The sequence below is a fragment of the Alligator sinensis genome, unplaced genomic scaffold, assembly GCF_000455745.1.
Source record: "Alligator sinensis unplaced genomic scaffold, ASM45574v1 scaffold1095_1, whole genome shotgun sequence".
In the NCBI taxonomy this organism is placed as follows: Eukaryota; Metazoa; Chordata; order Crocodylia; family Alligatoridae; genus Alligator; species Alligator sinensis.
In genome coordinates this window covers 246,499-265,989 of record NW_005843143.1, presented here as the reverse complement: position 1 = coordinate 265,989, position 19,491 = coordinate 246,499, and the positions used below count along the sequence as shown (strand labels likewise).

General features: G+C 42.8%; 1 protein-coding gene across 3 annotated transcripts in view; it reads left to right on the top strand.

Moving 5' to 3' along the window:
• The first annotated feature begins 40 nt into the window (after positions 1-40).
• LOC106723102 (integrin beta-like protein 1) overlaps positions 41-19,491 on the top strand; it is a 26,248-nt gene continuing 6,797 nt past the window's right edge. Inside the window, exons 1-3 of one of the 3 annotated variants that reach the window (XR_003092153.1) lie at positions 66-104; positions 3,410-3,442; positions 6,604-6,815. Coding sequence is in view for 1 of the 3 variants with exons in the window: in XM_025194005.1 (XP_025049790.1) it covers positions 5,158-5,255; positions 6,604-6,815; positions 7,670-7,689 (330 nt within the window). In the remaining 2 variants the exon portion in view is untranslated. Of the gene's footprint in view, positions 105-3,409; positions 3,443-5,123; positions 5,256-6,603; positions 6,816-7,669; positions 8,173-19,491 lie in introns of those variants that run through there. The other 2 variants (XM_025194005.1, XR_003092152.1) reach the window with 2 other exon arrangements.

Below are 19,491 nucleotides of genomic sequence, written 5' to 3'. Positions count from 1 at the left end.
CCCGCCGGCGTCGCCCGGCCCCAGCTGGATATAAGCACGGCTCACAAACCGCGCTGGCAGTCTCCCCGCGCGCGTGTCCCTACTCGCTCCGGCCTCTGTGTGGGGTAAGTAGGTGGTTACTCCCCCCCTGGTCCGGCCCCGGGGTACCCTTCTAACCCCAGCATCCCTGGGACAATCACTTAAAAGTACTGAAGTGATATAAAACTGACTGATGCATAAAATATGCACTTCAAAATATAGCACTTAACTTTCCCTCTGTGAATAGATAGCAACAGGTAGAAGGCAAGGTAGATTTGTACCTTACAGATTAACTAAAGCAGGTGTGGGAGGTGTGTGCCCCAAAGCTTGCAAATAAAGACAAGGCAGGAAGGGAGGGAAGAGTGGGGAGAGGTGGTAGTGCTGGAGGAGGCAAATGAGCAAGCAACAAACCTATAGGAACAAAGGGATAAAAATCTGTAGTCCCTGTTTAAACCATACTTAACACAATCCAGTCTATGGGTGGTTTCTTGTTCTGCAATTTCCCATTCAAGTTGTTTTTTAAAGTTCTGGGGGCCGACAGAACTGACAATTTTCACCTGATCTGGCCACAAGAAGTAGTTTATAGCTGTGACCAAACACAAGTGCATGGCAGCAAGCAACTTAAAAAATGGCCAATTGGATGAAAATCTGACCCTTTATTGCTTAAAGTATCAGAAAAATAAGTTACAAAATGTAACCTCTTTTGTAACTTGTGTCTGCAGAGCTCCCAGCCTGTCTCTGTTTTTAGAATGGGAAGGGGGAAAGGGAGCGGAGGGAGTTCAGCCTGGAGTATTTTCAGTCCCTGCCCCACCATAGGGTTGGGTGGGTGTATTGCAGCCTCAGCCCCCAAGGTACGGGGGGAGGTTTCCAATGCACCCACCCCACCCTTTACCACCAGCTAGGCAGCCTCAAGAATGAGTTCCCTCTTTTGCTGTTCTCCCCTCCCATTATGAAAGCAGGGAGCACTGGTAGAGAGCCTGCCCATTGGTATGGGAACCCAGCTGCAGACTCACAGCCACAGCTAGATTCCCCTCCCCAATGGAACCAACAGTGAACTTCTGTTTGGTCTGGCGTAATGTAACTCAGAACACTTTGCAAAATTTGTTCTGAGTTACAGCTGGGAGGTGCGCTTCTGTCTGCTTCCCTACTACCTAAGAACAGCTATTTGGAAGTCACTGATGGAGTGTCCAAGGAGATTAAAGTGCTCTGCATGGGCTTTTGTGTCTTTCTGGAGATGATGTCAGATTGGCATTCTTTCATTCTTATATGCAAGGATCACCCCATCTGGCTACTGTAGATGGCAGAGGAGCATTGTAAGCCTGTGATGGCATATATAATGTTGGTAGGGTTCCAGGTGAATGAATCTTGGATGTTATATTCTATGTTATCAAGTCCAGCTTATGCTATATGCTGTATTTTTATCTTTTTCCCCAATCATAGAATCACAGAAAGTTAGGTTGGAAGGGACCTTAGAAGGTCATCTAGTCCAATCCCCTGCTCAAAGCAGGACCATCCCCAACTAGATTATCCCAGTCAAGGTTTTGTCTAACCCAGTTCTTAAAAGCCTCTAAGGATGGAGATTCTACAACCTCTCTGGGTAGCCTGTTCAAGTGCTTTACTACCCTTCTAATAAGTGAGTTTTTCCTAATATCTAACTGCAACTTCCCTCGCTATAACTTGAGACCATTGCTCATTGTTCTGTCATCTGCCATCAGTGAGAACAGTGTAGCAGCTCCATCATTTTTATAACTACCCTTCAGGTAGCTGAAGGCTGTTATTAAATCTCCCCTCAGTCTTCTCTTCTTCAGACTAAATAAACCCAGTTCCCACAGTCTCTTCTCATATTCCCCAGCTCTCTAACCATTTTCTTAACCCTCTGCTAGACTCTCTCCAATTTGTCCACATCCTTTCTGGAGTGGGGGGCCCAAAACTTGACACAGTACTCCGGATGTGTACTGCAGTGCAGTATAGAGGAGAATCTGGCCAAAGCCAGAGCTGAGCTGCTGCCTGCCCCAGGCTACGATGGCTCATATAGCAGAAGAGGGGGTCATGCAAGATAGCGCACGGAGGAAACCATGAACTGGGAGAGGATTCAGGGGACAGCTGCAGTGTACGGCTTGGGGAGAAGCCTCCCCCTCTGCCACCTGCCACCCTGGCCACTTGCCTGCTACCACCTCTTACCTTTCACTCTGGCACCAGTCAAGGCCTGGAGCTATTGCCACTGCTTCTGCCTGACCAAGCTAGGTTGAGGTTACCACTGACTGCCCTGGAACTGGAGCTGGAGCCACTGCAGAAGATAAGTGCAAAAGTGGGAACACAGGGAAGGATCAGGTGGTAGGGGGCAGATGACAGGGAGCAGGTACCAGAAGAGAGACAGGTGGCAGGGGGGCAGGCACAGGCACAGACATGGGAGGGGCAAAAGGTAGAAGTGGCTGGGGAGCAGGCAGAAGGATCTGGCATAGACATGGGGAGGGGCAAGGAGTTGGGGGGAATGTGACAGGGGGGATAGGTGGCAGAGGTGGGGGTTTGGCCCTTCTCCTCTGGCCATTGCTTTCCCTACCATAGTGTTAGGAGGGGAGACTTAAGATGACCTTCCAATAATTAGATTCTATATATGGAAAATTATAACAAATGTATCACTTCCCATATATAGAATCTAATTATTGGGAGGTGGTCAGCTTAAATTGAATGTCATCTTGGATTTGGGTAAATATGGTAGATCTCTGATTTAGTAAGTCTATAAGGTATAAATCTACCTTACCTTCTTTGAATTGAGCCATTGAAGTCAAGGGATGATTCTGGTAAAGTTAACATGAACATAGCTGTTTGTAGGATTGGGTTTGAACAGATGCCAACCTCAGTCTTCAGTGAGATCTGCAGAGGCACAGAATCAGCTGTATTACTCTCAGTTCAAGATACGAGTCTATATTACATTTTCAATGTTGATGTATAATGCTATAAAATGTAGCAACAGTGTTTTAATATTGTTTCCTTCTAATAAACTAAAGATGTACATCAATGAACTACTTTTTCACAAATGAGAGTCGCATATAGCATTTCATCTAGATCATTGATTCTTGGATCCATGTTCTAATTAAAACAATTACACACACACACACACACACACACACAGAATATGTTTGGGCAGTTAGTTAAAGACTGTTCACTGTTTGGGGTTTCCTGGAAAAAATATGTTTAGGGACTAGTGGAAGCAAGTTTTAAGTCCAAAAGAACTAATTTTAGGTAGTTTTTGTGGATCGATCCAGGGGTGATTGTTGTTTACTGTGAGGGAGAGTGCTTAGACTGGTCACAGTATTCATACTATGATTGCAAAAATGCTGCATTGTTCTCTTTTCAGTCTTTTTGAGAATAGCTGCTGTTTTCTTTCCAGTTATGTCAAGCAGCTTCTGCAGATTGAGCTCAGGTGAGCTGTCACCTTGGGTTAAAGACACACCTGGAGTTAATTAAGGCAGTAAGGCTGGTGCAAAGTTGTAAAATGAAAGATTCTGTTTTCCATCTCCCTTGTTCATGGATTAGGAAAGCCATATAAAAGGAGACATTATGCAGTAGGTTATATATTCCAGAAACAGAAAATAACAGAGAGCTGCACTTTGCACATGAACAGCCAATAGCCTTTATTATAAGGCTCTGTAAAGTTTTGTCTTTGTAACCAATGTGATGAATTGCATTTTGCTAGTAGGAGTGAATTGCTGAATTCTAATACCTTAAAAGATTAAGAGACTGTATGCCTGGGCAACTTCTAACAACGTATGCTTTTGCACCTCTCAGGAAGCTTTAGTTGATTTTAATTTATTTTAATAGAAACAGTGTCTCCTATCAAAATTGGAATTCACAGCACTTTTGCCACTTAAGGGACTAACTGATCTAAAAGTCAAGATTTTCTATTTAACATTAACAGAATGTTCCAAGCAGATCATTGGCAGGCGCTACTGCCTTCAGTGGGGTCCTGGAAATAGAGGACATTCCACTGAGTTCACTATGTTAACTCGAATGCAACTTTTGGGGCTTTCTGGAAATGGTACATCTGAATTGTAAAGCAAAACTGATTTAACAAAAATTGTGACTGTCTTGTAGCACACTATATTCTGAGGGCTATAAAGCTGCAGTTTTTTAAAGGAACAAACCAGGGAATCTCCACTTTTGAAAGAGATGTTAAAAAACCTTTGGTGAGCCACTAAGAATCTCCAATTCAGCAGCATGACTTCGTGTCTTAAACAGTATGATCTGCATTATGAAAAATACTGTATATCCACCACAATACCCATATCCTTCTAATGATTTTTCTTCTGTGGAAGTCGGGATTAGGTTTTCCCTAACAGCTTTCCAACTCCAGAACTGCTGGGACAATTAGTGACTCTCCAGGACAAAGGAATCAACAAGTGTTAAACACTGAGTAGCCTAAAGAAATGCCACAGGCAGCTCTGCCAAATTTCCCTCATTTGGAGGGAGACTCCCTCAGCTTAGTTCATTTGAAGGCTGTGTGTTTTAATGGGGCATTTAAAGTTCACTCCTGATCATTTTCAAGTGGCAGTCACTCTGGCTGTCAGAGCTGAGTGTCACCCCTGTGAGAATTCAAACACAGAATGGTGGAGGAGGAGGGCAACCTGGATCCACATAATGTTACTTCTCACTGAAAAAAGGAAAGCACTTGCCTAAATGCTGCCACTATCTAATGTAAGTATTAAGTGGTGTTAAGGTCTTCTGCCCAAAACACATTTCCCCACTCACTCACTCACTCAGATCACCTTAAACACCCATTAATCATACTTAATTCGCATAGACATTCTTCAAATGTTTATGGTGCCTGTACTTGGGGAATGAGACAGTTGGCTTAAATCTGTGAATAGGACACTTTTAATGTCAAAATAAACCATCTGGCCCTGCAAGTGTTTCTAATTACTTCCCAGCCTAGACTTTAAACTTTGGGGTTTGGCACTAGCCTCTCTCCCAGAGTGCTGCCCAAATCCAGCTTCCAGGCAGCTAATCAAAGGCACTCGCAGCACCGGGGGAAGCAGCTTTGGAGCCGGTTTTGGCCAGCTCAGAGCTTTGCAGACCTAGAGAGGGTCTGTCTGGCTGTGGGACTCTACTAGAGTGCTGCAAACTGCCTGGGATCTGAACATGTATGCTCAAGGGATCCTCAAACTGGTGCTGCTGCTGGCTGCTTCGCTTCTGAGTCTGCTGCCAGCGCTTCCACCTACTTTCTCCCTGTCCCTGCGGTAAGTTTGTGTTTTTAAATTAACTAAGTTACTTAGCTGTCATCTCAAGATCTGTACTTTAACTGGGAACAAGTTGCCACGAGTATATAGTTGGTGGATGGAGTCTGTTCCTATTTAAAAGAAGAAATATGCAACACATGTATGACAAGCTTAAGTGTGCATTCTGTTGTGGGTAGAGTGGCACTTGTGCATAAAATATGAGATCATAAAGTTTATGTACTGTATATTACACAGGGAAGTCTTTGATATGCAGGTATCTACAGGCAAAAATAACTGCTGAATCTTGATTAATTCAACATTGGCTCTCCAAATGTTGCTGCCTAAATAGACCAGAAGTGCAACTTCAGCTAGTCTACCAAAACCTGTTATCCCCATGTGGTCTGGTGCCATAGCACAGCAGGGGTAAAAGAGAAAGGAGGGGTTGAGGAAGGCATACACCAGATCCAGTCCTTAGTTGCAGTGGGACCGGCCAATTTTTAGACCCAGTCCACGTAACTTTTATTTCTAAGAACAAGTGTAGTTGCTACAATTGCCCCCCAAGAAAATTCAAATTGCCAGTGCATCCTGGCACAACAGTGTTGCAAATGTCTAGATCTGGTACCTGGATTTGGCCTGTCTTTTATCCCAGTCCCCTGAAATCCCAATAGTTAAAGAGTTAACACTTATTTGTTCCTGATGCACATTAGAAATCTGGACTCTGAGGTGCTTCAGCAAAATGGAGCTACAAAAATCCAGACCTGACATCTAAATCCCCCTGGATTTTGCCAAATTATGGTGATAAATCTAGAAACTATACCAACAAACCTGGGAAAAATTCTTGCTTCTGCTATTCTACTAAAAGGTCTGAACCAAATGTGGGCTGACACAAGAAAACTGAAAAAAACTTTAGTTGAATCCACTTGGATACATATGCCAATTTTTTTTTAACCTCAATAACTTCAAGTTTTACTGTGTAAAGTTTGTATGTATAGGACTTTTCCAAGCCCATTAAAATAACCTGGATTGAAATGTATCATGGTGATCCAGCTTTTTATATGTATGCATAAGAGAATAAATATGACCCTAATTAAATGTTAAAGATAGGGGTTTGAAACCCTGCAAAATAATTAAATTGCAATGTATTCATTCCCACAGTTGATACGCTTGATCAAAATTCCAGGTACACTGTGAAACGTCAAAAAGCTGCTGAAGCTCTGAATTAAATAGCATCTATGCAGCCACAGATTTATGTGCTACTGTGCAGTTTTACAGCCACACATAAAGCAGAGTTTTAAGGTAACAGGTATATGTCTTGCAGCATCTGACTTTGACTTTGATTGAAGCAGGTTTTCTTTATCACCTTCCACAGGAGCGCCTCTACCAGTGCTTCCTCATGCCAACTCTCTCAGGCTGAGTCAGAGCTCAGGTGTCATACATCAGGAGGGAAGCTATGCAATGGCAGAGGCCAGTGTAATTGTGGTGTCTGCATCTGCCGAGTGACTGAGCCAGGCAAATACTATGGACCCCTGTGTGAGTGCCACGACTGGGTGTGTGACACTTATGATGGCAAGATTTGTGCAGGTAAGCGGTCTTCTCCAGTGCACTGAGTCTGCTACTCTAAAACTGGCAGAGGCCTGGCGTCCCCGTCACTAACTTTCTTCTTTCTAGGTTGATGGCTTCTCACACTAGTGGCAACTCTAACAATGTGAGGATTCTGGACATTATAATTAGTTATGCTGAGAAGCATAGTACAGTTCCATTTTAAAGTATAGACAGGATTGTATATGTCTTCATGAACCATAGCTTTAGTTAAGTGGATGACACATCCAGGGTTTCAGCAGGGTTTGGGAACACAGTTTAAGTTTCTCTCTCTCCCACATAATCAAGCAGTGTTGTAATGGAGTCTCCTGACTAGGTTGCACTAGGTTTGGAAACTCTGCTTTGAGTCAGAGAAGTGACCAGCAACTGTTTCAGCACGTGATGCTGCTGCATCAGTACTACTTTGTACAAACAGCATGATTTGATCCATGAAACAATCTTTCCATACAGTGTAAATGAGCTTGGCACAGTGATTTTTAAGACTTTGTTTACTTTTGGCATTTTACTGACTATATACTGTGTAGTACTGTCAAAAGATATTAGATTGACAGGTACAAAATAAAGGTATATAATTTTATTATTTAACATCGATATAGTTCCCCAAATATAGACATGACTTTACAAATATGGACTAAGACTAAATAGCCAAAACCTACTTTCAGGTATATAAACATTGATCTCATTGACTTCAATGGAAGTTGCCTATGTGTACCTTTCCTTGTGTAGAATTTAGCCAAATGACCACACAAATACATAAATTGCTTTGCATCTAACATTATCCAGTTTTGCATGTTTTCCAGCTGTCTTTGTTTAAGTTTTTGATCTATTTCCACCAGATTCTGAAGATTTTCTTTAAAACTGGAGATCAAGATGGGAGAAAAGAACATGGGGAAGAAATGTCATCTTATTGCATTCCTTAGGTAGTGTGGCCTGGGGCTTGATGAGAGAGGACAGAATGATACTTCATTTCAAGTGTCCCTGACTAAACATCTTTACCAGACTCACATAAACGTGTCATCTTTTCAGGCCAAAACCCACAATTAGGTCAGTGGGAATGTTAGAGGAACTCCGTTAGTAACAGGATAATAGAAATGCATTCCAGCAGAGGGTTTGGCAAATTTTGTAGGAAAAAATAGCAACTTATTTTAGTAACAATGTAACCAAGAAAAAGAAGTCCAATAATAACACAAAAAGATCAAGAGTAGGTTTCTAAGAAAAATGTTTGTACTTGGCACCTAAAACCTGGGAGCTCTAAGGAGAAACTACTTTGTGTGTACCCTGCTGAGCAGTGCAAGACTAGTTATGCAAATAATTTAGTGGAGCATATATATACTTTAGTAGTTTGTTCTCTCCAAGTTAGACTTTCTGATTTTTGTTTTGTTTTTGTTTTGTTTTTTGTATCGCCATAGTTTGATATATTCACTTAATTAAATTTGGTCTCTAAAATTATTGCTGGGGTGGTCATCTGGGGTGAAACTGAAGCTACCCCTATTTTAATATATCATTCCAAATCCAATTGCTATAAAGTTTTATAACTCTTGGCTTTTCCCCCTGCTAATACCATGAGCCATAGTTGAAAGCTTTGTCAGTACTTTAGTGAGCAGGGGAGAGCTGAGTCTGAGAACCTTCTAATAATACTGTTAAATTCTTTAGCCCTTTATATAGCATGTTGAAGCTGTAAACATTAGAAAGACTACTTTCAACTGTTTTGAGGATTAATCAATCAGCAGTGTTGAGCTGCTACAACTGATGCATGCAACGATTTAATCATGCTCCTAAAACAAAACGGTAACACACTTTTACAATGCAGTGCAGATAAATCTAAGGGCTGGCTTCAGAGCTGCTCAGCACTCCATTCCTACAAAATTCACTTGGGAGTTTGGGTGCTCAGCACTTTTGGAAATTAGACTTGACTGATTTTTGCTCATGGGCAAGCGGCAAGCCAATGGCTGAACCTTATTTTGAATTTTAGAGCTTCTGGTTTCCAGTCATGTTCTTAATCCACTGGTCTATTGCATTTTTAATCAGTTAACTTTTTAAGGGTGTGGAAAGTTAATACAGGAGCAACACACAGTACCACTAATTGCTAAATTTATCACATTATATAAGGCAGAGTTGCAAAAGAGTATTCCTGAACACATGACAAGGGTTAATATACAGTGACTCTAAAGACCAACGTTAATGTTCCCTCTAAAATATATATCAAAAGTAAATACTCATAATAGGAATCAAATCAATTACAAAAATTACAAGGAAAAAATAAAGGACAAGAGTAAATAATTGGCAACTTATAAAAAGTAATCTTGTCTACTTTAATTTAAAAAGATTAGCCCGAACTTGGATGGAAGAATTTTTTTTAAATCTCACATTTCCTGTATTTCTTCTGTTTCCTCTTACAATAAACATTTTGGTTTTTCTAGGCAACTAGGATAGGCCATCATTTTTGGATACAGATAATATCATGTCCTGAGGCTCTGACAGACACTTGTATGTATAGTGATCTGCTCTTTTGCACAGGATCACTTTGTTACTGTAAATGATTGAGGGTTAGCTCATACACTTTCTAATTTCAATCATCTCCTTGAGAAACTGATGGCTTTTAGGATAAAATCCCTAATCCTAATCTACCAGGAAGAAAATGGAAAATGAACTCCATGGACATTTGAAAGGTTCGAAATATGAAGTTCTAAATTGAAAAATTAAAGTTTCAAAGCATTTAATACTTTGGGAATCTTTCTTTCTCAGCTACTTTGATACATCTGCCTATATGGGGGTGAACTGACAACAGTTCTCCTTTGAGCTGAGAGCAGATGACTGAGTTATTACATGGCTAATACTGCCAATCTAAAGAAACTGCAGAAAAGAATGGGCACAGATTAGGTGTGAACCCTATGGCTAAGTATAGACATTCAAAAAACATGAGGTAGAATTGATCCAGTCTTTGTGGGTTTCTCTAAACTGCAGAATTTGGATTAAGAGAAAAGGGAAAAGATGTGGCAGACATCTGCACTGACTGAGAACAGAAGGTGAGGTGGGGGTGGGAGGGTGCTCCTGAGTGCCTTGCAATGTGGTGAAGGCTGAGGGCAGCTGACCACAGCCAAGTGGGTGCCATTCTTGAGTTGCTGCTAGCACGTGCCCCCAACACCCTGGTGTCAGCTGCGGGGAGAGGGGAGCCAGCACAGAATCTCTCCCCGCTCCCCCATAGCCCACCTGTGGTTGGCTGTTAGTGGTGGTAGGGGGGAGGGCAGAGGGGAAAAGCAGAGGTCTGAGTTTGTGGACCAACCCCCCACAGACCTAGCCAGAACAGTTGGAGGAGGTGTGTGGTGGGGGGCTCCTTTCTCACAAACCCCCCACTTGATGGCTTGATAGCTGCAGGGAGAAGCTGTAGTTTGGAGCTATATAGTCCACTACACCAGGAACTAGGGGTGGGAGTTGGGAGAACAAAGCCCTCCCCCACCCCCACAAGCTTGCTGGCTTGGATCTGTGGGGGGTGGATTGGGTCCACATGGTAGGGGCTTTACTCCCCCACTCCGCCCCTGGTTCCTGGTGCAGCAGAGAGCTGCACAGCTTTGAGCCATGGCTCCTGGATGCTGCTGTCAGGCAGGAGGAGGGGAGTGGTGGTGGGGGAATGGAGCCACCCACTGTGTGGGACCCACTGCCACTGTGCTGGCTCAGGACCAGGGCTGCATGGTGGGTGGCTCCATTTCTCCACCCCCGGTTCCTGGCCCGGCTGACAAATGCAGCCAGGAACCACAACTCAGAGCTGTGCAGCTCTCTGCCATGCCAGAAACTGGGGGCAGGAGGTAGTTGAGGCCCACTGCACAGACCCAGCTTGGCCCCCCAGACCTGAGCCAGCAAGCTGTGGGGTAGGGGGAGTCCTGCTTGGTGGGAGCTCTCTTTCCCCTCACCCCCTGCGGTTGCTGAGCGCAGGGACGGCTAGAGTATATTAGGGCTGGCCAAGGCTAGCTCACCCACCCTGCAAGGGTGGTGGGGGGTTAGTAGGAAAGCCACAAAGGCTGCTGGGATGCTGGGGTGGGGGGAGGCTATAACTTGAGTCAGGAGGGGATCTGGGACAGAAATTCAATAGACCAGTCTAAACCAGTTACATTTGATGTTACATTCATCCAGGTCTATCTTAGGCTGGGTTTGGCCATTTTTAAACTGGTCTACGTGTGCTGAACTTCTGTTCTGCTACATGTTTAGCCTGGTTTCTGACCACCTAAACCAGAAAAAGTGTAATGTCTGCACCTGGCCTATGACTTCATGTAAACTGACATTTATTGAATGTGGGTTGCTTACTAGGCTGGTTTACAGACAGTTAGCCATTTTTTTTTTCTCATCTAACTGTGTTTAATCTTTATGAGGCTTAACTTTAGTAATTTGATTTCTTCACTTGATTATATTGTGGAAGTAGGCCTCTGAAGAGATGGAGTTGGAATTAACCATGTGTTTGCTGCATTGATTAGACTTTTAGTGTTAGTCCTTCAGGAAGCTTTGGTGTCACTTTCTTATGAGTACTCTGAGGTTAGATATGTAGGAAATAAACAGTCCTCTGCCTGTTGCATCTCTTTTACAGTATTCCTAAGACTTCATAGATTTCATAGACATTTGGGCTGGAAGGGACCCCAGAGGATCATCAAGTCCAGCCCCCTGTCCCATGGACAGGACGTCAGCAGGGATCATAGGATCCCAGCAAGATAAGCATCCAAATGTGTCTTGAAGGCATTCAAAGTGGGTGCTTGAACAGCCTCCGGTGGCAGTCTATTCCAAACCTTGGGGGCTCGGACAGTAAAGAAGTTCTTCCTTATGTCCAGCCTGAATCGGCCGCGGCAGAGTTTGTGACCATTTGATCTCATCATCCCTTGGGGTGCTCTGGTGAACAGATGTTCCCCCAGATCCTGATGAGCACCCCTGATAAACTTACAGGTGGCTACCAGATCACTCCTGAGCCTGTGCTTTTCTAGGCTGAAGAGTCCCCATGGCTCTCAGCCTCTCATCATAAGGTCTGTTTTCCTGACCTCAAGCTTTTCCACATCCTTTTTGAATTGTAGAGCCCAAAAATGGATGCAGTACTCCAGCTGTGGCCTCACCAAGGCTGAGTACAACAGGAGAATGACATCCTGGGATTTGCTTGAGAAGCATCTATGGATGCAAGCCAGCGTTTTGCTCGCTTTACTAGCTGCAGCATCACATTGAAGGCTCATATTCATCTTGTGGTCAATCATGATCCCCAAGTCCCTTTCATCTGTAGTGCTAACCAGCATAGCACTGCCAAGCCTATTAGGATGCTGCAGATTTTTCCTCCCAAGGTGGAGAACCTTGCATTTTTCGATGCTGAACACTGGCAAACTTGGCCAGTCCACTTCTGACTCCAGTGTCCACATCATTAATGAAGATGTTAAATAGTATAGGCCCTAGGACAGAGCCTTGAGGGCCCCCACTGGTGACCGCGCACCAAGACGATTGGCTTCTGTCAACCACCACGCCCTGGGTCCTGCCACGGAGCCAATTCCCCAGCCAGTAGATCGTGGTGAGGTTGAGGCTGCAGTTAGCCAGTTTTGCCAAGAGGCGATCATGAGATACCAGATCGAAAGCTTTTTTAAAGTCAAGATATACAACATCAATCTCTTCCCCCTTGTCCAGGTGATAGGCCACCTGGTCGTAAAAGGAAATGAAATTGTTCAAGCAAGACCTACCTGCAACAAACCCATGCTGGGTTTCAAAAATTACTGTTGGAAGGTGCTTTTAGTTAAGGCCATCCTGATTCTCACTCCTGTCCAAAGGGATAAGAGCCTGAGGACCAGTGAGCAATGATGTCCCACAGGGGTCAGTGCTTTGTCTAGTACTTTTCAACATCTTTATTAGTGATTTGGGTGTGGGGGTGAATAGCTCACTGGCCAAGTTTGCAGATGACACCAAGTTATGGGGGAGTGTGGTCACACTTGAAGATAGGCTACAGATACAGGCAGACCTAGACAGGCTAGCAAGTTGGTGGATCAGAACCTGATGAAGTTCAACACTGAGAAATGTAAAGTGCTCCACCTTGGGACGAGCAACCCCCAACACACCTACAGGCTTGGTGGCACCAAACTGACTAGCACCATGAAAGGTACCTGGGGGTAATAATAGACCTTAGTATGAATATAAGCCAGCAGTGCAATGCTGTAGCCAGTAGGGCATGCATCAATCAACTCATCTCCAGCAAAGCCAAGGAGGTGATTCTTCGACTCGACTCAGCACTGGTGAGACCCCAGCTGGAGTACTGCATCCAGTTCTGGGCACCACACTTTAACAAGGATGTGTACAAGCTTGAGAGTGTCCAAAGAAGAGTCACCCATATGATCAGAGTCTTAAAGAGCAAGCCATATGAGGAAAGGCTAAGGGACTCTTCAGCCTGAGGAAAAGAAGGATAAGAAGGGACCTGGTAGCAACTTACCACTATACTAGGGGAGTACATCAAGAGCTTGGTGAGCAACTGTTCACCAGGGCACCCAGGGGGAAAACCAGGAATAATGGCCACAAACTTCTGGAAGATCAATTCAGGCTCAACATTAGGAAAAACTTCTTTCACAGTCAGGGTGTCCAGACTGTGGAATAAACTCGCTCCAGAGGTGGTGCAAACACCTACCCTGGACATCTTCAAGAGGAGACTAGACAGTCACCTTGCTGGGGTCACCTGACCCCCAGTTATCTTTCCTGCTTGGTGCAAGGCCTGATGGTCTTCCAAGGTCCTTTCCGACCTTACAATCTATGACAAGAGGAGATGCTAATCTGTTTGCCTTTGACTCCCTAATGTGTCTCATCACCTTGAATAAACACTGTAAAATGAAATGGGAATTGACTGAGAAGCCATGTATTGGACAAAACACAAAGGAAGGGCAAGGAGGGTGATTTTTGTAAAAGGACGTATCTTCTTTATTCTTTTATGTCATAGAATCATAGAAGTAGAGTCAGAAGGGACCTTGTAGATCTTCAAGTCTGACCCCCTGCCTGGGCAGGAGGAAAACTGGGCTCAAATGACCCCAGCCAGGTAGGCATCAAACCACTTCTTAAAGACCCCCAGGGTAGGAGCCAGCACCACTTCCCTTGGAAGTTGGTTGTAGATCCTAGCCACCCTAACTGTGAAGTAGTTCTTATGGATGTCTAATCTATACCTACTCTCCAACACCTTGTGGCCATTATTCCTTGTTATCCCTGGGGGTGCTAGGGGAAACAAGTTCTCCCCCAAACCCTTCTGGTCCCAAGGCTGAACAGGTTCAGGTCCTGTAGCCTCTCATTGTAGGGTCTGCCCTGCTGTCCCCGGATCATGCGGGTGGCCCTCCTCTGGACCCTCTCAATGTTGTCCACATCCCTCTTGAAGTGGGATGCCCAGAACTGGACACAGTACTCCAGCTGTGGCCTGACCAGTGTCGTGTAGAGGGGGAGGATCACCTCCTTGGCCCTACTTGAGATGCACCTGTGGATGCACGACAGGGTTCGGTTAGCCCTGCCAACCGTGACCTCGCGTTGTCGGCCCTTGTTCATCTTGGAGTCAATGATGACTCCAAGATCCCTTTCTGCCTCCATGCTCTCAAGAAGGGAGTTTCCCATCTTATAAGTGTGCTGCTGGTTACTACTGCCCAAGTGCAGCACCCTGCACTTGTCCGTATTGAAACGCATCCTGTTTTTGTTAGTCCACCCCCGCAACCTATCCAGGTCTTTCTGCAATCTTTCCCCCCCTACTAGCGTGCCCACCTCACCCCAAATTTTGGTATCATCAGCAAATTTAAACAGGTTGCTTTTCACCCCGTCATCCAAATCGCTGATAAAGAAATTGAACAGTGTGGGCCCAAGGATTGTGCCCTGGGGGACTCCGCTGCCCACTTCCCCCCAGGTCGAATATGACCCATCCACCACCACCATCTGAGTACGACCCTTCAGCCAATTTGCAATCCATGTCCTTTTCATATTTCTTAAGGAGAGTATCAGAATCATTTTGTTGCTTCTGTCCCTCTGCTTGTTGCATCCACCAAGATGCACTTCTCACATCCACCTTGTTTTTTGAGTCTGTGGCAGATCATCTGCTCCTGTAGAGTTGCTGGTATATTCTCAGCTACTTGGACAGCTTACCTAGTCAGCCTCCTCCATCTGCTACATCAGGGTAGAGGAGTGCAACATAGGTGATTTTACTGTTTTTTGTGTATTCTGTCTTGTGCTACTAGCCAGTGAAGAAAAGAGGAATGTAATGTGTTCTGCACCCTGGGTAGCTGTGAAATTAAAGAATTAAGAGACAAAAAAATCTAAATTTAAAAAACAAAGGATTGGCTGGTAGAAAATAAGGATGGGAGCAGTGAGAGAGAGACCCCTTAGTGGCTTGCCTCTCTTCTCAGCAACAGCAAAAACTTCTGTCATGGAACTTGATGGGCATCCCCCTTGGTCCTAGGTTCACAATATTTGACAGCTCTGGCTGCCAGCTTCCTGTGCATAAGAGGGGACCTGACCCATAATGCATAAGGGAGCTCTGCAAGTGCCTTTTTACAAGAGAAAAACTGTACAATATAGAAGGGAGAATTTCAGTTAAACTAGGAATTTTACCCTGTAAACACTATCACAGAGAGATTCTCTCAGCAAAATGTCTAAAGTTCATGTTATTTCCAAATACAGCTAAAATACAAACATGCATAACAGGATATTGCATACTGAACTGCAGTTAAACAAAAAGGGCTTCATGAAACTAGGAACGCACATACACATCTATACTGATACTCGCCTACAGTCAGCTGTCTCTGTGTTGGACTCTCAAGAGATTATCAGCTTTTTCATGCTAAGAAAAAGTATTAATAATTTGGGAGCTACATACAAACACATGGCAACAAGGTTGGCTATATTGTGAACTCAGTGCCTTCTACCAAGAATAATTTGAATCTGCATTACATGGAAAAGAAGAAAAAAAAAAAAGTAACACACAGCACTTGTTTTTTCTGCGCATACATTGATTTCCTACCTGTATTACAGCAGTATACCTTTCAGGAGTATTGCACCATACAGGAAACTCAAAGTGCACAAGATTTTTTTTGTTTAATTTTTAGTGAAGGTATTTTAGATAATCTGTGATTAAGGAAAAGCACAAAAGTAAATTAAGCATGAACTTTTACACCACGTACAGTGGAAGTATTATGAAGTAGATCACCAGCAATGGAATCTGAGGTAGCTTCTTATTTCACAAGATATCAGACAACAGGGCTGCAAACAGATGTCACATTTATCTCAGGATAAACCATTTTATCCTAGGACAAAGTATAATCGTACAAACATCCATACCATTGTTCCAGGATAAATCCTGAACAGAAGTTTCCTGGATAAGAGGTAGTAACAGTTTATCCTGGGATAAAAGTACAAAGTACATGTGCACAATTATCCTTGAATTTCATCTTTGAATCAATGACAGAAAAGTAGCACGACTAAACCCTGATTAGAAGGGTAATATGTATACATGCCACAGATATTTAAAAGCTATTGGCTGAATTTAAATTGGCGATACTGACTAAATTTGTTTTCTGTGTGAAAACAAAGAGCAGTTTATCAGAACACAGACATTTTCTTTACCTTAAAACTGTGGGTTTCTACTATTTTAATAGCGATGACAGAGATCAGTCCAACAACCTTTTTTTCTACCCCTGGAGTCTTCCTCATATGCATACAGAGAGATTTGCCACAGGCATGAACAGTTTCTTAAAATACTGAAATCAATGGAATTGCACTGTATCAACTTATTCCAGTAGTATATTTGTCTCTCCTTAGTTGCAATGGTTTTAACTACTGAAAGAATAAGAAGAGTACTGGTTGAGGATTATTCAGTAATTTAAATTGCATTGCTTATAAAAGACTTTAACAGCTGAAAGTGTTAGTATAAGCAAATACAGGAATCAAATATGAAACTTTTATGAAAAGTGACATGAGAGAACTCTTGGCTCTGCAGTTTACTAGCAGAGTTGGAATCAATGCAATTGTATGCAATATTGTAGAGTTTTAAGAATGATTAGTACAAAATGGCAAAAAACAAATTAGTGAACAATATGATAGTGGACACATCTATAAATAAACAGATCTAGTTTAATATATTACTATAATATGTATTAATGTATGTGTGCAAATATATGTAGGGGTCCCTAATATAATGTGTGGGGGAGTTAGATAGCTAGGAATGGGTTTCTCAGGAGCCAGCGAGCTGAGTGGGTAGATGCTTAAAACTATCATTAGGAAATACTAGGGATACTAGTGTTGAGCCCCAGCTCAAGTCTGGGATCGTGCCCGGTATGCAAAAGCCAATAAAGATACCAGGGGTGAAAGTATAAAGATTTATTGCTAGCAATACAAGGTGCAAGCGGAATAATTTCACGTAACAAGCACACAGATTCTTAATTCTAAGCATCTTTTATACAGGAGTATTGGACCTTCATAAGCATTTTTGTTTGCTAATTGGTTATAAGGGAGTGACGCAAGGAGTTCTTTACTGCGCATGTCTCTATACCTGTGTTTTAGCTATGTATCTCATTTCCATACATGTATGTTTCATTAGCATACTTTCTCCCCACCTAGGGGTGTGAATCTTAATATTTAAATCAGCTCTTTGCCCTACTCCACTAATTTTATTTTTGTTTTCAAGTCTCCTTTATCTAAGACTGTCTTCTCCTTATCATTGCAATTGAGCATTAGTTATAGAACAGAGACTTTTGCTTGGGCTATGTGTAGTGGTTTTTAGGTCAAACCTAACACTAGTATCACCTAATGATACTAATAACAGGGCTACTTAAAATTATGTGGCAAACTCTGTGCTGAAGAGACCCAGCTCCTAGCTCCACTTAGGAGGTGCTTCTGGATGAGAATCCCATAACCATCTAAACCACACCATCCTTTTCTTATGAAATATGAAGGATACAGACACTGTCAGACCTTCTATGCCTCTAGATTGTTAATAATCCAGAGATTAGAACATTCACCTGGGAGATGAGACATGCTTTCAAATCCTGGCTGGTAATTTTGGAGCAAGGACCTGATTTTGAGTATCTTGCATCACAGGACAGTTCCAGCCACCAGACATTTAGGGTATTCTGAGAGCGTCTGTCTTTCAGTGTCTCCTCCAGACAGAGCAGGCTTTAGGGGTGGACAGAGTGGTGACTTTCCATGGCACACTGGTTCTGGTGATGGTCTTGGTGGTGGCTCTGCAGGTGGAGGTGGGGGCTGGGCCACAGTTCTGGTATTACTATTCAGGAAGCTAAGTGAGATGATTGTTAACACCTGTGAAGTAAAGCACAATGGGTCACTAATGGGCCATTAACTCCCTTAGCTGCCTGAATAATAAGACATACCAGAGCTGGACCACCCCAGGGAGGGGGGTGGCTGAGATTCTCATTTTCATTTTCACCTGCCGTGGTCCTTGCAAGTGTGTGTCAGAGTGTTCAAGTGTGTGCAAGCATGTGCCAGGACACTAATTTTAATTTTCACCAGCCATGAAACTTGGAAACAAATCACAACTACCTAAGCAGCGGATGTCAGGGGTGCAGAACAGGAAATGAAAAGCTCAGTCAATGACTGCAATGAAAAAAGATGCAGACATAATGAAAAACATACTTTAAATCTGTTAACAACCTATGTAGTAGAAGAGAAATGGTTACAGTGGGAATATCAGATGAAAAATGCAAAGATGTTCATTAATTCAACTTCCATGAATCATCACAAGAGAACCAGAGACACCCAAAGGAAACAGAAATTTTTCATTAGGACTAGAATAATGGCAATGGCTCTAGTGATAGAAATTAAATGATTCCCATTGTGATGACACCCTGACAAAGAGACTGTAAAGAAGCACTGTAAAGACCTACATTGTACATTGACATGTAAGAAGAGCTCTGACATTAACAGCATCAACTTCTGTGAAGAACTTGGCTATCTCCAAAGTCTACTTCAAACAGACTATAGTGCTTCTCGCGAAGTTCTACAATTTATTTACAACAGTGAACTTTATGACAACATTGAATCGAATTTTGTGTCATTTGCTCTCTTGGAATAATTTTTTTTTAGTAAGTAATCAAGAGGATTCCTGGTTTTCTCTGATTTAAAAAACAAACAAACTTTTTTAAAAACTTTTTTTAAACCCCCTCCAAAAACCCCCCAAAATCCACATTTTTCCATGATTAAAATGAAACACTACTAATATATAGACATATTATAGCATATAATACTATTATTATATCATATATATTATAATAATAATTACTATATCTATATATTAGTGGTTTCATTTTAATCATGGAAAAATGTGGATTTTGGGTTATTTTTTTAACTGAAAATTGAGATTAAAAAAAAAAAAATCAGAGCAAACCAGGAGCCCTGGTCTCTATAGAGAAAGCTTGCATTACCACCAGGAAACCTGGTCTGGATCACATTTAGTTGCTGTGAGAACAGAATGTGCATAGTCTGAAAGAATCTGTGAGCTGTTAGAGACCAAGTCTGCTAAGTGACTATGGAAGTTTAATAGCTTTAGTTACTAAAATCTAAGAAGTCTTTACTGAGGATATGCAGACTGAGGTTTACACATGTGCAAAATGACAATTTTAAAGATTTATAATTTGACCAAATATGGGCAGACTTTCCTGCAACTGGGAATAAGCACATTCCT